At 45.4% G+C, this 22,500-nt stretch overlaps 1 protein-coding gene across 1 annotated transcript in view; it reads left to right on the top strand.

The window, feature by feature from the left end:
- The window catches only part of ablim3 (actin binding LIM protein family, member 3), a 101,974-nt gene that overhangs the window by 8,188 nt on the left and 71,286 nt on the right, over positions 1 to 22,500 (top strand). The window contains exon 2 of the mRNA XM_080773477.1: positions 11,969 to 12,115. Coding sequence (XP_080629603.1) covers positions 11,969 to 12,115 — 147 coding nt within the window. The remainder of the gene's footprint in view (positions 1 to 11,968; positions 12,116 to 22,500) is intronic.

The raw sequence follows: 22,500 nt of genomic DNA on the forward strand, positions 1-22,500 counted from the left end.
TGCTTTAGCTATTTAAAAATAGCAGATCTACAAGCTCATAGCGCACCACCGAGTGTCGCACTACGAGCTTGTAGGTCTGCCATTTTTGAAAAATCGAAGAACGACTGACATAGAAACATAGCTTTTTCAGAAAACTGTCAGGATGTAGAAGACATTTTTTGAATCTGATCTCAGGTCAAAATGGGTTATTATTAATCGCCCCAGAGGAGAAAACCCAGGTTGTTACAGGGCGTTATTATGTCAAGAAGACCATGTCTCTCTGTAGCCTGGGGAACACTTTGCTCCTAATCCGCTGAATAATATCCCCAAAATGACCTATTCAGCGAAATGAATGAGAAATGATTCAAATTCAACTCAATATCCCATGGGGATGACCGTGCAAAATGTCTCATTTGAATATCTTGAAAGTGAGTTTCTGATCGGACACAGTGTGTATTCTGAAGCCGACGCATTTGACATTTATGTTACAATGTTCAGTTCACAATAGTATGTTCACGGAAACGACACCAGTTAAGCGGGATGTGACACAGGGGGCACACCCGTGCATTATAGAGTTGTGTAAGTAAGGGAATCCAAAAAAAACATCCTAATATATTGGTTCACTTTGTTCTGTATAGCGATCCCAATCCTCTTCCGGCTGACTGAGCTTTAACACTGACATTGACGTATCACTATAGTCTACATTTTCAGCAGCACCATTTCACAACGAGGTTCAGCATTTATTGATTTTGTGATTTTTTTTTTTTTTTCAGTTAATGTTCAGCCCTATAACTGGATAAAAAGGTTTTATAATGGACAACAACAAAGGGAGGCAGGAAAGATTCCATTTAGAGATTGCCTTCATCCAAGGCGCTTTACATAGATTGTGCATTATACATTCACCCATTCACACACACATTCATACACCGATGGTGTAGGAAACTATGCAAGGCACCATGGGGAGCAATTAGGGCCGGGGTTCAGTGTCTTGCTCTGGGGGAGCCACTGGGAGATGGAACTGGGAACCTCGCGGTTCCCATCCAGCTGTTCTACCGGCCACTCTACCCCAGTGTAGGCTCAGGGTTTACTGTGTACAATAAAGGGCAAAGCAGACTATTATAGCTTTACACCATGAATGAAGTGCCAGTTCCTGAAGAGGAAGATAAAAGACGTCACCTGTAAGAAGAACCACAACCTCCTTCAATTACAATTGAAGGACTCCAACTTCCAGGCTTTCAGCTCAAACGCATGCTGACACACACACACACACACACACACACACACACACACACACACACACACACACACACACACACACACACACACACACACACACGTGTGTGTGTGTGTGTCTCCATGATGACCTTGGTGTCTGCTGAGATTGAGTGATCCTTCAGGCTGTGTTGTGACCTCTCTCTCTGCCTTCCAGTAGCATGACAGTATGTCAGTGATGTCACCGGACACTCCATCACCCCTCTGATAAATGATCCTTTCCAAGGCCTTGACATGGAGAGAGAGAGAGAGAGAGAGAGAGAGAGAGAGAGGCGTATCTGATCAATGCATGCATTATATCGGTGGTTTTCAACCAGTGGTCCCCAGCTAATGATGGAGAGTTGGTAACCAAGTGGACCCTTATTATTAACATGAACATTAACATAACATAAAACATAACATCTTTGTAATTTTTGAGGGGCGTTAGCCCCTCCTATATTCAGCTATAGTGTAGATTTTCATCTTACACAAACATTAAATTCCATCATCCCATCGTCATATGTAGACGAGCAATTTTTGTCCTACACAATAAATTGTCATTGACAATGAACGGATGATGTACGATGATAAGAGCGCCCCTCACTTCACACGGGTGTGATTTTTGAATTAACATTTGAAGTTTTTCCAGAAAACTTAGTTCAGTATTTAGATGGTATTTTTTTTATAGAATCGGCCAGTCTTAAATGGGTTACGAGTCTTAACCGGCCATCATGTGTCTTAACTTAAGATAGCCGGTTAAGACTCACCAGTAGCTGCCGTGTGAGGTTGTGATGTTAGTGCTAGGTTATGGTTTGGGGTAGGTAAAGGGTCTATTGCGTGTCGGACTGTTCGGACCAGAGATATGCATGCATGCGCCCAAAATAGGGACGCCAGGTTGAAAGTTGTTAAATCCGTCTGTGGGGTTTCTTGAAAAGTATAATCTTTGTTTTCTGCCCGACACCGACGACCATATCAAAAGACTTATATCTGTAATTGTTTATACATACAAGCGTTTGACAAAAATGTACAGAGAACCCCAGTCATATAGGCTACAGTAGTTGATCATATAAATTTGGACCACGTGCTCTTGAGCAACGTGCTGCTGCACATTGCAGTTCTTCTGCGGCTGCGCCTCACCTTTTGATTGATTGATTCGTTCATGGATTCAGAATGGGTACAGTTCAAACGAGAGTACAGGTCAATACAGAAGCTGCTACAAGGATAAAACCAGAAAAAGCACTAAAGACTTGTTTACATCAGGGTCCTCCATTTTCAATTCATCAGAACATTTAAAGAAGGACATACACTTAAGTAAAAGAAAGGTAAAAACGTGTACAGTATGGAAATATAGGGGGGAGGGAGGGGTAGACTTTGACTTTTTTACAGGGGCCAGTTTCGAATTGCGCCCGCCCGACAATAATTTAACCCCTTTTACTTTTATATGCGTGATCCTCTGTTATTCTGTCCAATCAACACATTTCATCACCCAGAGGGTTCGTTGGCGCCTCACAGTTTTGGCACGCAAACAAAAACCGTGTGAACGACATGCTAAATGTTTTGCTGCAGCAACATTCGTTTGATGTTTGCCAATGTATAGGCGTCTGCAATTCGTTGGCAGATGTTTGTGTCCGATTTTGTCGAGTACTAGACCACAGATTACCGATGTTTGACAGTTATTTTGTAAAAAAAAAAATATATATATACATTTTAACAATTAGTAGTAAATTAGAAAATTGCTGATCTACACACTTGTAGAATAGATAATGCTATTTTTGAAAACCTTTGAAAGTATAGTCTCATATTATGACATGACACACATTTTAAAATAGTTCAAATAGCTGATCTACAAGCTCACAACGTGTCAATGTAGATCGGCTAGTTGTTGAACTATTTTAAAATGTTTTTCAAGATTATTGAAAATTATGGCAAGGAAGTTTAGGGATAAAGGGTAAGTTCCTTTCTCGGCCGACCAGGCCTGGACTTGCTATTTCAGTGCCAGGGACACAGTCCCCTGTCCCTCTGCCAGGGACACAGTCCCCTGTCCCTCTGCCAGGGACACAGTCCCCTGTGTCCCTCTGCCAGGGACACAGTCCCCTGTCCCTCTGCCAGGGACACAGTCCCCTGTCGGCCTCTCTCTCACCCACCAACGCTGCCAGTTGTGTCCATCCAACGGAGCGCCCGGCCAAGCCGGAGGCACCGCAGCTGCATTGGATTGAAGGAAGCCGGTCTGGTGGGCTATAGCACTGCCACCTGGACGCCCTACAGGCAGCGTCTATATTCAGAGAAAACCCTTCTGTTCTAGGCCTGTCACAATTATTACATAATTGCCTACTCGCAATTATTTGAGATTTACTACTTTCTAACCAGCGGTTGATTTCACAATAATGCAGACAGTGACAATCTGAGCGACTCTGGTGTTTTATAATGTTTCATTTATGGATCCTTTTCTCCCTCGTTGTCCTGGCCCGTTCCCTCTCTCCCATCTATCTCTCTTGTTTATCTGTCTCAGAGAGAGAGGGGGTTGTGTCACGTCCTACAGTATGTGCCTGGACTCCAGTGACCTCTGAGGTTGAGGTCAGGGGGAAACAGAAGCAGTCCCTCGGTCAGTCTCATACAGAAGCAGTCCCTCGGTCAGTCTCACACAGAAGCAGTCCCTCGGTCAGTCTCACACAGAAGCAGTCCCTCGGTCAGTCTCATACAGAAGCAGTCCCTCGGTCAGTCTCACACAGAAGCAGTCCCTCGGTCAGTCTCACACAGAAGCAGTCCCTCGGTCAGTCTCACACAGAAGCAGTCCCTCGGTCAGTCTCATACAGAAGCAGTCCCTCGGTCAGTCTCAGGTTGAGGCCAGGAGGAAACAGAAGCAGTCCTTCGGTCAGTCTCATATAGAGCAGGCAGGGCTTCACAAACGTATCAGCTCAAAACCCAAAGATACATTCTGTGTCTCCCCGGGGTGTTTTTTAGTTTTTAGTCGTTTTTTATGCTAAAAAATACATTATTTCATTTCTGATATTTACTCGCGACCCATACTGTCTGGGAAACACCACTGTGAGGCGGACCAGTCTGACCCCAGGCATGTTCTGCCGGAGGCTTGCATTGAGCCCTCCTCCTAGGGGGCTTCCAGAGCTGATCTGGAGTCAGCATGTAACACCTGTAGACTGAGTATGCATTGGAAGTGTCAGGCAGTGGGGGAAAAAGTTACCTCAAAATTCTAGTTAACTACAGTACTTATAATGTAAAGGTACGTTCCACCATGCTGGCTGTTAGGAGGAGTTATTCTGGGTTCAGACAGGGGCAGCTTGGCTGGCTTCATGCCTCCCATATACAGTACAGTTAAGTATACATTAGACAGGGGCAGCTCGGCTGGCTGCATGCCTCCCATATACAGTATACATTAGACAGGGGCAGCTCGGCTGGCTGCATGCCTCCCATATACAGTATACATTAGACAGGGACAGCTTGGCTGGCTGCATGCCTCCCATATACAGTTAGGGTGACCAGATGTCCCCCTTTGCGTGGGACAGTCCCTCATTGCCAGGACTTTTCAGGCGTCCCACAAATTGAGACCATGTCCCACATTGTGACTAGCAGTGTTCAAATGCCCTATAGTCCCCTAATAGTTGGCTTTCTCATTGCCTTTTTCCTGCAAAATGTAGCCTATTATTAAGTCTGTTAAAATAACGTGAGAAATATCCCCTAGACTACGGTACCAAGTCAGCCATAATAATGACCAAAATTTGCATTTGCAAACCAAATGTGAGATCAGAGGGGTTTAATAATAAAATGATAGGCATCATTAGGTCTATGGTCGAATATGATATCCAAGCATTTGGGTAATAATTTGCTAACGCCGCCCCGTCCCCCCGGTTCCACACAAATACTTCTGTCCCTCAAATTAACAGTTTGGATTTGATTCTGGTCATCCTAAAAGGGCATCAGCAGCTACAGAACAACAACAGGAAAGTGCTTGTCTTTGAAGTCTATGTAATAGTGGCTCTGCATTTGAGCTTGAAACAGAACCTGTATTCTCAGTTGAGATTCTGGTTGGTTTACATTACTGGTCAGTAGTCAGGCTGCATTCAGGTGTTAATGGAAATATCAAAATAAGTAAAGTCCATGAGCCAGAGCTCAAAAATTGGGCTCGTAATCTGAGCATTGTATGAAAATATGCCAGAATTTGCATAACTTTCCAGAATCAAAATTGGATATAAGAGGCAACCTTCTTATTTAATTTTGTTTACATCAAAGGTTTTAAGTAATAAGTTGCTACTCCGCCCCCTGTACGGTGTACCGTCCCGTCCCACACAAGTGATACTTCTGTCCCTCAAATGAACACTTTGGATCTAGTCACCCTATATACAGTATACATTAGACAGGGGCAGCTTGGCTGGCTGCATGCCTCCCATATACAGTGTACATTAGACAGGGGCAGCTTGGCTGGCTGCATGCCTCCCATATACAGTATACATTAGACAGGGGCAGCTTGGCTGGCTGCATGCCTCCCATATACAGTGTACATTAGACAGGGGCAGCTTGGCTGGCTGCATGCCTCCCATATACAGTGTACATTAGACAGGGGCAGCTTGGCTGGCTGCATGCCTCCCATATACAGTGCAGTATACATTAGACAGGGGCAGCTTGGCTGGCTGCATGCCTCCCATATACAGTGTACATTAGACAGGGGCAGCTTGGCTGTCTGCATGCCTCCCATATACAGTATACATTAGACAGGGGCAGCTCGGCTGGCTGCATGCCTCCCATACTGTATATACAATACAAGTGAACAGACTGGAGGAGGTGTTGCATAATATTCCTCCACTGCTCTGAGAGGATTGCTCCACTGCTCTGTGACACCTAACACAGACGCACTATCAACAAGTGGAGTGTATGTGTATGACTGTGCATTTCATCAGCTGAAGGAGAACACATGAAAATAGAAAGTATTGTCTTGCATTCTGTTTGTCTGTGTAACCCAGCCAACATGGCAACCCGCGAATGGCAACCCATGTCAACTGTCAATCAAGGCAGTATAAAAGTGACATCAGGTCCTACACTCCCCACTCCCACTCCCACCTATGCAAGATGGCCGAAATGTTTGACAGCAGCATGGCAGAAGCAGCAGGTTCACTGTGACAAATCTTTGGATACTCTTCGGTGAGTCATATAGGCTTGGTGTCATTAACTTTGCCACTTGAAACATCTGTCTGTGTGTGTGGTGGTGTGCGCACTGTGTGTGTTTGGTTAAGGGCTTTACCACCCTTAAGGCCTATTCAGACAGGCAGCGACTGTCGCGCCTTAGTAATTCATTTTCAATGAGACTTACTTACTTACTTACGCCTGCTACCCCTTTCTGGGGCATATAGGCCGTCAACAAGCGATCTCTAGGCATCTCGTGCTGTTCTCTCCAGCTGGTTTCAGGTCATCTTCATGGCCTCCAGGTCTCTGCGCCAGGTGTTTCTTGGGCGACCCCTTGCCCCCTTACACTGCGGGTTCCATGTTAGAGCTTGTCTAATGATGGTGCTTGCGGGCTTTCAATGAGAGGCGTGCGTGTATTTTGTACCTTTTCCCTTATTTTCGCTGAATGTTTGTGTCGCCCAAGGGACGTCACACTACTAGGGTTATATGTGGTGGCCCAGTCAGTTTAGAGCTGGCCCAGACTAACTTCGAAAAGAGGGGGGGGGGGCGAAAAAACAAGAAAAACAACAACTTTGTCAGCCCTCCACCCCCTGTGCATGCAAATTTCTGTTAGTAGCAAACCACAAACCACCCTATTAGCAATTCGGCAAAGCAGTTCTCCCCTAATTCGGCCGGAGTTGCTGTTAGTATATGCCTCCCCACGCAGTGAAAGCATGTATTCATTTTAAATGTGTGCCGTCCGTTTTTATCATGCAAATTAAACATGACTCTGTGTGCAAGGTCCTTAAAGGTGCATGGTTCTTGTTCAGAATGAAAAAAAAATCCACGATTTTGTAACCCATTCTTTCACCTGTTGCCAATTGCCTAAGGCCTAAGCTGTATTCCTGAGCGCTACACTCTCCCTCTGCCAAATTGGGCAGAGCCGCAAACTGAGCTCATGCTTCCTTTAATGAATGAAGATTGAGCAGGCTGCTTCTTATCACCTCACAGGGCAGAGTTTCCCCTGTAGGACGTAGCGCTGGAAGGAACACGTTATTCCAACCAGTTCCTTTCCCCTCCATCAGGAGCCCTGGCTGACCAGGGGGAGGCAGTATATAGATATACGTGTAGCATGTTTTTTGTGAGGGTATACCTTCCCTATAGGGGACATGGGGAGAACATGCAAACTCCACACCGCCCCCGCGCCCACATGCCCACTTTGAACACCATGTTCAAAGTGGTTAAGACTTAGACACCGACTAGAACAATACACGAAAACACACCTGCATGCGTAGAGCTCCCATTGATCTGTCCGAAAGACTGGCTGTGAAATTGTGTCTGGCTGCAAGCTCACCAGCTGGACTGGTGCCGTGGCAGGATTTAGACAATAAACCCACTGTAAAGATCACAGGTTCAATCTCCGCCATGGGCCAGACGTCCTGTCAAAGTGTCTAGTCTGTCTCCAGTCTGTAAACAGTGAAATGAGAGGTGCACGAAACCGGAACAGTTCACACTTCCTCTCTGCCTGCAAGGATGCAGCCCTGTTTGGCAACTTGTTCAGTTCTTTCTTCCATTCACACCTCAAGCTATCTCCTCTAATTACCCGGATTGGTGTCCCCTGGCTGTCACCTGACTTCAAGCCAAGCCCAGGTTCACCCAGGTTACGCTCTGACCAGGGCATGACGAGGCCTGGAGTTGTTAAGTGGGTTATTCATGCTGGATGTCCAGCTCTATAACAGGGTCACACAGGGACAATAACTATAGCTGTGTGTTTGCCTGTAGGTGTAAAACACGAAACAAGGAAAAGCACCCACATGATGTGTGCGAGAGAGTGATTATGTTCCAGCAGGGCCAGCGGCACCGTGAGAGAGCTTTGTTGTGGTTGGCTGTCAGTTTTGTAGGGGAAAGTTGTGCATGTTTCCGGTTGGTTGTTGGCACAGTAAGCCGGCCAGCTCCTCCCTGCTGTTGCCATTGTTTCATGTTCAATAGTTTGGCAATTAGTGGATTTCTTTCCCATGCTCCCCCATTTCCTTCTACGCTTCACACATACACATGTTTGGCACGCACTCGAACCAAGCACCCTCGCATACAGGTCAATGTTTTGACACTGGCAGGGAGGCAGGCTCGTGATGGGTCCCTGGGGTCCAGAGAGAGGGGCTGCATACGTTGGTTAGACAGTCCGATACAGTCCGACATATAGCCCGTGGCAGGTTAAAACTCACCCGTGGCCCGACATGCGTAACAGGTTCGAACTAACCCGTGGCTCCCGTCATGGTTGCAGGTTACAACTAACCTGTGTGGCAGGTTCAAACTAACCCGTGGCTTCCTGTGAGGTTTAGGTTTAGGGTTGGGTTTTGGGTAGGGTGTCGTGCTCATGACTGTTGGTACGTCGGACCAAACACATGCACCCAATGTTTTGACACTTGTGGCAGGGCACTAAGCAGGCAGGCTCGTGGGGTCCCTGTGGTCCAGAGACTTGTGTCAGGGCACTAAGCAGGCAGGCTCGTGTGGTCCAGAGAGAGAGAGAGAGCGACACACTGAACTGATGGAGTCATGGCTGTGGGAGACTGGGAAGTGGGAATTAACCATGCGCACATATTTTCCACTACCCACCACTGCACTGCCCTGCAGGAACATAAACAACAATGCTCCTGCATATCTCTCACCCACGGGTGAATGAATGCTCTTCTTGCACTCCATTACACTGACGACGCGCTCACACAGAACAGGGTAGGCCGTCGGGGGTTCTTCTGAGCGGGAGACTCAGGGAGTTGCAGTGTAAAGGGACTCAGTGTAGCACTGTCAAGCCAGTCTGGTGTACTTCTGGCTGATAGATAGCTAGCTTAACCCATTTTGACCTGAGATCAGATTCTAAAAATGTCTTCTACATCCTGACAGTTTTCTGAAAAAGCTGTGTTTCTATGTCAGTCGTTCTTCGATTTTTCAAAAATACCGTAGCAGACCTGCAAGCTCATAGCGCGCCACTCGGTGGCACGCTATGAGCTTATGCTTATGCTGCTTATTTTAACCTTTCATGCTTATATTTTTGTCATCATTTCTGATTGTGTTTCTCGTTTACATTCTGTGTGCTCTTGCCTGTCTCTGTTTTGCCACTGATCTGTACAGCACTTTGGTCAACCTTGGTTGTTTTAAAACGTGCTTTTGATTTGATTTGATACCTGTAATCGAACTAAATCTTATAAAGTCTTGTTCCTAACACTAACGAAAAAGATGGGGGTGACAAAAAACTTTGGAAATTGCACTAAGGAATTGTTTACACAAGGGATGTGAAAAATGATTCTACACTGCATTTTCCAAATGAAATGAAAAAAAGAGAGAACACTGCCGCCAATAATACGCCCAACCACTCAAAATGTCCCACCAGGAAGATGTACTGTACAATGCATAGGGTAAGAGTTTCTAATGCCCATCAATCCTGCCATACTGTTTGTGCACTGAGAGGTTGTTAGTTTGAAAGCTGTGCTTCTGATTCTGATTGTGAACACTGCGAAATGCATTCGGTCTCATTCATCACCATCGTCCATGCTATGATTAACCCATTCTGACCTGAGATCAGATTCATACGAGGTTTCCACTGGACACACAATGGTCTGATGAACCCATTCTGACCTGAGATCAGATTCTAAAAATGTCAGTTGTTGTTCGATTTTTCAAAAATAGCAGACCTACAAGCTCGTAGCGCGCCACTCGGTGGTGCGCTACGAGCTTGTAGATCTGCTATTTTTCAATACCTAAAGCATAACATAGTGCTAACACCAAAATGGGTTCCCGTTCAGAATGGGTTAAGGTTCATCATAAAACTGTATGAGCTAGCAAGTGCCACCGCATTTATCACTTCAGTTATAATCAGCATGTCAGCACATTTGTGTAAATTATGAGCAGAAGGGTACTATAGCTACAGTCTCTTAGTTAGCATGACTTAACATAAGAGTGCCTCCTCAGAAACATAACTGTTAATTCTTACATTTTTTTACCCCGCAATTTTTGTAAACCCATTTTTTCCACATGTCAATTATCTAATGTCTGACCTCATGCTTCCTTCTATGCCAGGGGTCCTCAAAGGGGTTCTTAAAGGGGAATACCACTCATTTTCATGTCATTAATATACCTTAGAGCTGTTGAAATAATTAAAAAAAAAGTCCCCCCATTCTGTGTTTCCTAGAACTGGAGGTCTGAAAAAACCCATTAACATGGTGAATCAAGATGTGAATCACCATGTTAATGAGTTTTTTTCACCAGCTGGCCAGGGAGAGGTAGTTTAGAGACTAGGATTACTGCATGTTTTTGGAGGGTACCTATACCCTAGGGGACACGGGGAGAATAAATATGCAAACTCCACACAGAAAGGCCCTTTTGCCAACCCAACCCAAACAACAAATATTCATAAATACAGTAGCAGCTCTACAAGCTCACAACAACAGCACAGCACAGTGCGAGGTGTTGTAAGCTATTTTCATTATCTGTCGTACAACAATAGTATAATGCATTATTGCTTTAGTGATTAGGTACCCAAGGTTTTACTAACACACACACACACACACACACACACACACACACACACACATCTTCATGTTCAAAGAGAGCCATCATTAGCACTGAGGATGAGGAGGATCGAGTTCTTTTTAGACAAAGGAAGTCACGTCACCCGTTCTCATTACTCTTTCTAGGACTGACTGACGAGGTGCAGCCTTGCCACTCCCCCCCCCCCCCCTTCTTTTACAAGCAGACTACTGCCTTTTATCCCATTATTGTTGACTTTCTATGCAGGCCACGTTGTTCTGACTGTGGGAAATAGCTCTCAGGCTTGTGGAAGTCTGACATTTAAGCTAACGCATGGAAATGAAACAAGAAGCGAGAAACATGCACTTTCTGACCTGATACTGTGTGTGTGTGTGTGTGTGTGTGTGTGTGTGTGTGTGTGTGCGTGCGTGCGTGCGTGCTCACGTTCACCCTGCTAGCCAATTGTGTTTCTCTTGGCACACTGTGCGACTAACGATTGAGAGCAGATGAACCTGCTTCATGAACTTCATATTCAGCAATCAGCAGTAATTTCTATAGAAGACTCATCAGGTGTCCATCTCAGTGTGTTTATAAAGTGTGTCTCCGTGCTGTCTGTGTGGTGTGCGTGTGTGTGTGTGTGTGTGTGTGTGTGTGTGTGTGTGTGTGTGTGTGTGTGTGTGTGTGTGTGTGTGTGTGTGTGTGTGTGTGTGTGTGTGTGTGTGTGTGTGTGTGTGGTTAGTGTGAGATTGGGAGGTCGACATTCGTTCACTGGCCGGGTCATGAAACAGGGCCCAATGCCTCCCTGCTTGACACTCAACATCAAGGGTTGGATTGGGGTAAGTCCCTGCGGCATACTAGTGTACATCATGTCCAGGGGGCTTACTTTTTCTCAAAAAGTAAAAGCAGTCATAATGCACTCGTAAGCAGTATTGATACTTTTACTTAAAGTAAAACACGCGAGTCCTTTCCCCCACCTCTGTACTGTCTGTGTGTTGTATGTAGTCCTTTCCCCCACCACTGTACTGTCTGTGTGTTGTATGTCAGTACTGTCTGTGTTTTGTATGTCAGCGCTTAACGCCGTGTCTCCATGTCTTTGTCATGACAGCGTCGTACCGGCGAGGCTCCACGGGAGGCGAGCGGCCGTCCGGCCCGTCCGGGTCCATCCAGTGCCAGCGCTGCAGGGAGGTGTGCCGGGGAGAGGTGGTGCGCGTCCAGGACACGCACTTTCACGTCAAGTGTTTCACCTGCACAGGTAACCTGCACGGCAACAGAGTGACAGAGATATACTGTGTAGTGTACTGTGTGGAGTTTAGGTGCGGTTGTTTTGCAGGACGGCCCTGCCCTCAGGCGGGGGAAGGTTCTGTAAAAGGCTAAAAGCCTTGTGAAGACAGGCAGGCAGGGACGGTTACATCATCACCCTCACGCACCTTCACACACACACACACACACACACACACACACACACACACACACACACACCGGTGCACAGGGCATACACTACAGTAGTATGCAGGCAAGGTAAGGCAAGTTTACTGTATGTATAGGCTACAGTACAGCGTGCACAACAACAAGTCGATTCAAAGTGCTTTAAATACAAAACATTAAGCATTATGACAAATATTGAAAGCTGGTATTTAAGTAAGTGACATTTGTTGGTTAAAATAAACGAAATGGTTGTTTTAAAGCTCCATATTCTGATAGTGTGTCTATGCCTCTCCAGGCAGCTCTTTAACAAACAGAAAGTGCATTTTCGGGTCGGTTGCCAATTCCGTTCAATCAGGAGAGAGTAGCCATTTGTCAGCTTATAATTGAGTGTTCCACTTTAAATTCTGCCACTTGTTGAAGAAATGCACTCTGTCGAGCTGCCAACGTGCGCTGCGTGCGTGACGCAGAGCGGCGCAACTTACCTCTGACTCTTGTCACCTTGCCGTCCCTCCCCCCTTCTGTCCCTCCCCCCTTCTGCCACCAGTATCTGCCATCAGCATCCATGGACTTTTTAAGTTGTCAAATCAATTTAATTTGCCATACGCAGACTCCAATCAAGTTATTGAAACGTCTGAGTTATATGTCTATATAAATCCCGTTCGAGATATCCACTACAATGCGTTAAAAAAAAAAGTAAGTGTCCGACATAATGTCGGTGTTGATCGTTCGGACAATCAGGGATTGTGTATTTTTGGTGGCGTCGTTACAATAGAACTGTCCAACTGACAGACTTCAAACTTGGCACATCGCCAGAGGTTGTTAAGTGCACGGCATTGAGACGACCGGACCGGTATAGTCATGCAATGGAGATCCGGTTGTCCAGAGCCGCCCATTCCGACTGCTGTACCCATATATGGTCATGTGCATATACGTCGTATATGCGACTGTGCGACTTCATACTCTGAGTACATAGTGGAGAACTGGAGGGAGTGTGGTGCCCGGGGTCGAGTCCTTCGGGTAGGCAGTTGTCCAGCATCGCCAATCGCCCCTGTTTATCCTCACGGATAACGTTTGTAGACGCTGTTGTTAAACAGTGACTCAGGCAACATGGCCTGGCGGGGAACTGCACCTTTGTTGTTGGTTGTCATGGCTACCAGTTCCCACCTGATGTTGTGTGGGAGTTCTGATTGGTCCAGACTGTACTGAATAACTTCTAGCTTACACAACATTATAAGACTGGGACTCAAGTCTAAGATGAACAGGTCATCAGAAGGTGCGCAACTGGGTCCTTTGTATCCTCCAAACAGGATGATATGATCTCCCACAGTGCAACAGCACATAAGATATGTCGGACCCATGAGGCCTTTCCCCTTTGGCTCAACCTTCTTCCAGGAGAAAGTCTCTGGACTGAATTTCCACACATCATTTAAGGCCTGATAGTTGTTGAGGCCACCAAATATGTACAGCTCTCCATTGTAGGTAAAGGCTGAATGCTCCCAGCGTCCTGGACAAATCTGTGCAGAATGTGTGTTCAGCCAAGCATTGGTCTCTGTGTCAAACACTCCAATGCTGTTGTTGAGTTCCCCCCAGTCCCCAATGCCACCAAGTACAAACATCTTTGTCCCGATGATGGTGGCAGTGTGACATGAAGCAGGTCGTGGAGTTCCTCTGGTGTTAATTAAAGGCCAGACCATTGTGATGGTGTCCAACCTGTACATGTCATTCGTGGGTCTAGCCAGCTTGGTGTCTCCTCTATGGATAAACATGACCTTCTTCAAGACACAGGCTGAGTGGTTCATCCTTTCCCCTGGAACAGTTCCAGAAACCCTGGGTTTGAACCATCTGTGGGCGTCAATATCAAATGCATAAAGATGCACGTTGCAGTAACCTAGGTTAGCCCTCCCTCCCCAGATGTAGACTGTATCTTCTACCAACACAGCTGTGTGTCCCCAGCGCGTGGAGGGAACCTCAAGGTAGCGTTTTCCTCTTCCTGGAATCAACTTCTTCCAGCATAAAGACACTGTGTTGAAGATGTGAACATCAATGGGATCACTGTTTCCTCCAAAGCAGTACAGCTTGTCCTGCACCACCACAGCTGCATAGCGCCATCCCTCTAGTCCTCCTTTCAGATGGACGGTCCAGCGGATCATTTCACACAGCAGCTCCTTCACAACTAATGTTCTGCTGAAGTTACTAGAAACAAGCTTTCATGCGTCTTTAGCACAGGACAAAGACATTCAGTTGATCCATCGTTAAAGGCAGCTAAATTGTATTTTGTGGTTGACAACATTTGTTTTAAAGGACTTTTACCTGGATGTGATGATGTCATTGTGATGTCATTGCATGATGATGTTTTTTAGAAGAATAGCAAATGGCATTTGGTAAAACTACTGCATCTCCCGTCAGTTAGTTAGTCACCCACACCATATACTGTATGGTCACGCCTTGTGACATCACGCCTCCATATATGGTCACGCCTCGTGACATCATGTCTCTATATGGTCACGCCGCGTGACACGTCACAACACCATATATGGCCATCGCTATATGAAGATAACGACACTGACCTCATGTAACCCTGGATAACCATACATGGAGAAGACTGGATCATCACCTAGATCTGCATATTGTATAATTATGGAGCCGGCCAGCAACATCTGACCTCTACATCTCTCATCTGGAGCTGACCGGTTCTGACATTCCATATGTTGATCTGACCTCTACACCCCTTACCTCCCACCCCCACTTGCAGTTAGTTTTGTAAATAAAATACAGTTTACACTAGTTAGCGTTTTCTCTTTCTAGTTCTCTCTCACTAGGTCTAGGTCTATTTTGGCCGTTTGTGCATGCTTTTGTTTAAAAAGTGTTTACCCAAATATATACAGTATATATAATCACACCTGTGTGAAGTGAGGGTGCTCTTATCATCGTTCATCATCTTGACACCAGGGGCTCTATTTCCGTCCATGCTAAACCCCTTATCCCTAAACTTCTTTTGCCTTTTTTACTATTTTGAAAAACATTTTTAATATTTAAAATAGCCAATCTTCTAGCCAATCTCACAACGTGTCAATGTAGATTGGCTATTTTAACTATTCAAAAATGATTTTCAAAATAGCAACAAAAAATGAAAGTTTAGGCATAAGGGGTTTCGCATGGATGAAAATAGATACCGTATGTCTATTTGACACTATGACGTAGAATTGTCCATTCATTGTCAATGAGAATGTAACGCACCAAAAACTGGATATAGGAGGGGCGCCCCTCAAAAATACGAGGATAAAGTTACAGTGCAGCACAAGAAATAAATCAAAAAGCTCAATGAAAGGCAGAAATGTCTTCAGCTTTGATTTAACAAACTGAGAGTGGTAGCAGACCTGTGGTTTTCTGGGCATTGGTTCCAGTGTGTGGTGCATGGAAAACTGATGAATGTTGTTTCTCCATATTTAGTTTAGACTCTGGGGACAGAAAGCAGACCTGTCCCCAGATGACCTGAGATGGTCCGGGGAGCACCAGTGGTCCTTGAGGGGGTTCCAGGTGGTCCCCAGCTAAATGATGGAGAGTTGGTAACCGACCAAATAGACCCTTTTTTAAATCTTTAACTCTTGAGAACCATTTGGTTTCATTTGATGCTTTACGTTATTGTTAAACGTCTGCATCACTTGTATAAGAAGTCTACACGATTAGAGAATGTAGAAGAATTGTCATTTTGAGCGTTTGCCTGTTGTCTCTCCTAATGGTACCACGTCAATACAGCATGGAATTGTGGACAAAATCGTATCCAATGATAACAAAATATTCTTTAGTTTTGGGAGTAGCTAAATCTCATGAAATGGTGGTCTGTGTCAAATGCCGAATAAATATGAAAAGGGTTGAAAACCACTCTCCTAGAGGGTTCTGAATCAACTACAGTCGTAGTTTCTTTAGGGAGACCTGTAAAGTCTACTGAAGATGAATGCATGGACAAGTGTTTCCAAATCTTATTAAGATTTATTTAGCTGATAGGTGGTCTGACTTGAGATGAAGGTCAGGTCTGAGTTCATGACTACACCAACATTACTACATCACACGCACGCATGCGCTCGCATGCGCTCGCTCGCACACACACACACACACACACACACACACACACACACACACACACACACACAAACTGATGCACAGGCACACACTCAGCGGTACGCAGGCAGACATGTAGCCACTCATTCATTCACCTCATACAGTTCCCAGTGAGCAGCGCTGCTAATAGCTCAGAGGATCAGAGGAACCTGGTGGGAGGCTGGATCTCCTGCCAAGGTATAGTCTGTTATTGGACTTCACCTGCTGGGAGTAGATGTATAACCTCTGTTTACTTTTACTTGTAAACAGAGTATTTCCGCTTCGCAGTATTGATACTTTTACTTGAATAGAAAATTATAACCGCCTCTGCACTTTAGTGATCCACAGTATAGACAATACAAGGCCCTTTCAGACAGGGAGTGAGTGACGCCTGGATCAGCGACAGGCCTGCTCCAGTTGAGGGGCGCGGGGCGCGTATAGCGTGAACAAAAAGAAGAAGCTCACCTCGATCCAGGTCTAGTCGCCCCTGTGCAGGAAACGCGCGTGATAATTTCACGGCACCGTGCCCGTGTAATTATGCTTCCACTATCGCCCCTCAACTTCTCCGCACATCCAAAATAATCGCCACGCCTCTCATTGCAAAATTAATTTCCTATAGCGCGCCAGTCGCTGCCCGTCTGAAAAGGACCTTAAACCCATTCAGGACGGGAACCCCTTTTGGTGTTTTATAAGCATTACGTATGTTGTACTTTTGCTATTGGAAAAACAGCAGATCTACAAGCTCATAGCGCGGCACCGAGGTCACCGCTACGAGCTTGTATAGATCTGCTATTTTTGAAGAATCGTTAAAATGTGGCGCAAATCTTTGAATATATATTGTTCCAGAGCGAACGTTTTTAACTCAAATCTTTGCTTTTGGGGGGGGGGGGGTCCACAGTTTTTCAGAGAACTGTTGGGTTCAGAACTAAACGAGTCGTGCTGCTCCGCTCACAGCTGGAGAGAGAAACTCACACGAGGTTTATTCACCGGAGATGAGCTGCTATGATACCGTGTGGTCCCTGAGCGCACATGTGCATAGTACAGTACACGCACACGCATGATGCATGTGTTCACATGCACACACATACAACAGACACATGCATGCACACAGACGGACACGCACGCACGCACACACACACGCATGCACACATGCACTGCACACATGCACACATACACACACACACACACACACACACACACATGGGCGCGCTGTGGTTGTGACAGGTTGCTGTGGTAACCATGTGAAGGGGCACCCAGGCCCTGGTTGGTTGGTGGTTATTCTAAGTATCACCGTGGCGCTGTCAGCCAATCACAGAGCGCTGTTCCGTATCACAGAGAAAAAAATGGGTGGAGGGGGAAGGGGGGGGGGGGGGCACAGGGAGATAGAGAGAGAGAGGGGAGGGGTGCGTTTTGTCTCGTCTGAGCATTACATCATCGGTTCAACAGCGTGCAACACCTAATCCAGTTTTATTTGTGTAAAATGTAGATCTGCTTGCTATCGTGAAAACATGTGCAAATCTTTGAGTAATATATTCTTTCACAGCGAACGTTTTTAACTCCTATCTTTGCTTCTGGGGGGGGGGGGGGGGGGGTCTCTGGAACAACATATTTTCAGATGGGGGTCGGTGGCCAAATACATATAATTTTGGGGGCCGTTTACTTGACATGCAAAACATTTGAGAAGACATTTGTAGAATCTACCTCAGGTCTTGATGGGTTATAACGACCACAGCCGGGACCAGGTTTGTCCATCCATCCGTCCGTCCATCCAAAGGTTAAAAGGTCAAGGTCACCTGTGAGCGCGATATCTCAGGAATGCGCATGCCTCGAGGGAATTGTGTGACACACACACACACACACACACACACACATGCACAATAAGAAAGATACGTGGTCACGGCAGGTCAAGGTTACTGTGACCTCACGAAATGTGGCCATTAAATTCCTTCTTCACTATTTGACTCTGAACAGATGTGGATACAAATGGTTATGTGGTTGGTGAAGCCATGCAGCAGCTTTGCGGTATTTATTATTGATTGATTGAATACTTTATTAACAGTTTGCAGATTGTACAGTGGTACGCAGTTTACAATGATTGTTAAAAGGATAACACATAAAGCCCTTGAGGCTTGTTTCCATTGTGGTTCCCTGTGTTTTCAATTCACATTTAAAGATATATCTACATTTGTTTATGCTACCCAGCACCTACTGTCACTCTTTCCCATCTCACAAGTCTCTTTTCAGTTCAATCTTTTTTTCTCCCTTTTTTGAAGATATTTTTGTGGCCTTTTTTGGATATTGTAAAGTAGTCTGACAGGAAAGAGATGGGAAGTGACACGCAGCAAAGGGACTGGAACGATTAGCAGCCTAGGACGGTGCCCCAGAGTAGACCAGGCCTTTTTCAGTCCAGTCTTAAGGACTTTCAACCTTACGATGCCTTGCAACGCATTGTGTAGCCGATCTGTGTAGACTATGTTCACTATTTGTCATAATATGGCTTACAAAGTCTACGGATTAAGTGATTAGCTTTGAGTGTTGTTCAATAGCCTCATGGACAGTGTAGTCATCATGATGAAACACTTCTCCAGAGCCCTCCAGTCCTCCTCCATGTTCTGGAGAGCTCCTCTAAAAGCCTCCCTCACATCTCTGCTGTCGGGGAGAAAACACCTCACTGAGAAATGTTCATGTTTCACAAAATGAAAAATACACATTTTCCAGGAAATTAAGAAAACCTTACTGTATATATTTTTTAAAACTAGGCAATACTGCCTCGTAAAAGTTGGTATTGTGACTTTATATATTGTCATTACTTGCATGAGATGGGTAGAGGTGGTGGAATTTGTTTGAGGGTCCAATGGAGTTAAGAGGTCTGAAGCGCTTTTTAATACTTTTCATTGGTTCAATATTTTTCTAAAACCAAACACACTCTCTCATTAGCAGGTGTTTAATAGTATGCAAAAACTTAAAAAAATGAGTTATGGTGGTTTATTCTCTCGACAGCGACAATGTGAGGTTAGGTTACGTACTATATACCCTCTGCCTGCTCACTACCCATGGTGCACTTTGTCTGTGGGTCTCTGCACAGCAAGCAGTGCTTTTTACTGAAGCTCATAATGTTCAGTGTCAACCCCCACCAGACGCACGCACGCACGCACGCACGCACGCACGCACGCACGCACGCACGCACGCACACGCACACACACACACACACACACACACACACACTGTGACACACACTAACACACACACACACACACGTTTATGTCAAAACACGTTTCTTGCATGACATTCCAATCTCTTTTTGGCTCTTTTCCTTTGCTTTTCATTGATTCCCTCTATATCAGCTGTAGATTGAAATTCCCTCGCGCAAGTCTGCGAGCGAGCGAGCGAACACGTGCATGCACGCACGCACACACTCAAGCACGCACACACACACACACACACACACACACACACACACACACACACACACACACACACACACACACACACACACACACACACACACAGGTGTATATATTATACAGTATATTTATATATCCTTGTGGGAATTGTGGGTTTGGCTGGACCAATCAGCATCACATTTCTCCAACACTCCCAACACGTTGTGCTGTGCTGCTCAAAATATTTGACCAACATCGAAAATGTTTGGAAAACTTTGAATAGTTTTGAATAGTTATGTGACAGGAGGACATCCCTGTCACAAAACCTTTTCAGATGGTGGTCCGTGCTTCCGTGGCCAAATATACAAATGCATTGATACTAAAAAGTTTGAGAACAGACAGACGTCACAGTCCAGCCACATAAAGTTAGTTTTTATTTTTATTTTGTTAAAAATGTTTAAAAAAAAATATATATATATATATATATCCTTTTTTAGTCACCGTGACCCAAAAACTGAATCTGTAACTGTAGCTCAAAGGATCTTACTCAGCCATGAAAATGACGCTGGAAAATGTCCCCACAATTTTGACAGGTATTACTAGCTATCCCATCCCTGGGGGTCTTTTTGGTCCCTCACTGATAGTAAAACAAATACCGCGCCACGCACACACACAAACACCCCCCCCCTCTCTCTCTCTCTCTCTCTCTCTCCCTCTCTCTCCCTCTCTCTCTGTCTTTCACTCTCTCCTGATGACAGCCACTCGAGCATGAAATCATTCTTCATCTTGGGACCCAATGGGACGGTGTGACATTGGCATGTGATGTGGAGACCAAAAGGCTAAACTGTGCCGTGCCGTGCCGGCGGCAGTAATTGGCTGTCAGCGGTGGATGGTCTTACTTGATTGGCTGTCAGCGGTGCATGGTCTTACTTGTCGGATGTGTTTATGACATCTGTGCTGGTGACGGCCCGGGGAACGTGCTTCAGCATGTCACACCTTCACAGCAGCTTTATTGAACCTCGATCGATCGCCCTGTGCTTCACTCACTGCATTTTGATTCCCTCATTTATTTGGGTATCATTTATTATCCGGTACAAATCACACTCGTGTGAAGTGAGGGGCGCCCACTGTGGGCTGCCACATGACGTCACAGGGGAGCATTCATCCATTGCAGATTCACTGCTAATACGTTACGAGACATGAATGTGGTGTCTTCGCATCAATATTTAGTGCCCCTAAACAAACATTAAAGGTCCAGATATAGACTTGGCTCAGGCTGCCATATGAGAGCATTTCAAAACAAACATTAAATTCTCTTTATTGTTAATGGGATTTAATGTTTGTGTTAGGGACAAAACAAACATTCATTTATCTTCATTGTCAATGACATCTCTCTCTCTCTCTCTCCCTCTCTTGTTTTGAACCTCTCCCTTCCTTTCTCTCCTTTCTCTGCATGTCTGTCCATTCTTGTTTACTTCCACTGTCTGGGATCTTCTATGCAACCAGCATTATCTACACAGTCATTATACTGTATGTGCATACACGCACGCACGCACGCACGCACGCACGCACGCACGCACGCACGCACTTTGTGAGCTCAGTTCAGCTGCAGATCAGCTATTTATTATTTATTTTCAGCACGTTATTTAGTGCGAAAAGAAACGTCATTACATACAGACAGAGCCCTGAGGGACGCCGCGGTCAACCAAGGTTTTGTGGCGCTGTGTTTCCATACTAGATATAGGATCATATAGATGTCTTTGTAAGGGCCGTGTTGTGGAGCTGTGTTTCCATACTAGATATAGGATCATATAGATGTCTTTGTGAGGGCCGTGTTGTGGAGCTGTGTTTCCAGACAGTAGATATAGGATCATAGATGTCTTTGTGAGGGCCGTGTTGTGGAGCTGTGTTTCCAGACAGTAGATATAGGATCATAGATGTCTTTGTAAGGGCCGTGTTGTGGAGCTGTGTTTCCAGACAGTATAGATATAGGATCATAGATGTCTTTGTGAGGGCCGTGTTGTGGAGCTGTGTTTCCAGACAGATATAGGATCATAGATGTCTTTGTAAGGGCCGTGTTGTGGAGCTGTGTTTCCAGACAGATATAGGATCATAGATGTCTTTGTAAGGGCCGTGTTGTGGAGCTGTGTTTCCAGACAGTAGATATAGGATCATATAGATGTCTTTGTAAGGGCCGTGTTGTGGAGCTGTGTTTCCAGACAGTAGATATAGGATCATATAGATGTCTTTGTAAGGGCCGTGTTGTGGAGCTGTGTTTCCAGACAGATATAGGATCATAGATGTCTTTGTAAGGGCCGTGTTGTGGAGCTGTGTTTCCAGACAGTAGATATAGGATCATATAGATGTCTTTGTAAGGGCCGTGTTGTGGAGCTGTGTTTCCAGACAGTAGATATAGGATCATATAGATGTCTTTGTAAGGGCCGTGTTGTGGAGCTGTGTTTCCAGACAGTATAGATATAGGATCATAGATGTCTTTGTAAGGGCCGTGTTGTGGAGCTGTGTTTCCAGACAGTAGATATAGGATCATATAGATGTCTTTGTGAGGGCCGTGTTGTGGAGCTGTGTTTCCAGACAGTAGATATAGGATCATAGATGTGTTTGTAAGGGCCGTGTTGTGGAGCTGTGTTTCCAGACAGTAGATATAGGATCATATAGATGTCTTTGTAAGGGCCGTGTTGTGGAGCTGTGTTTCCAGACAGTATAGATATAG

This window comes from Protomyctophum bolini, assembly GCF_963924005.1.
Source record: "Protomyctophum bolini genome assembly, chromosome: 10".
In the NCBI taxonomy this organism is placed as follows: Eukaryota; Metazoa; Chordata; class Actinopteri; order Myctophiformes; family Myctophidae; genus Protomyctophum; species Protomyctophum bolini.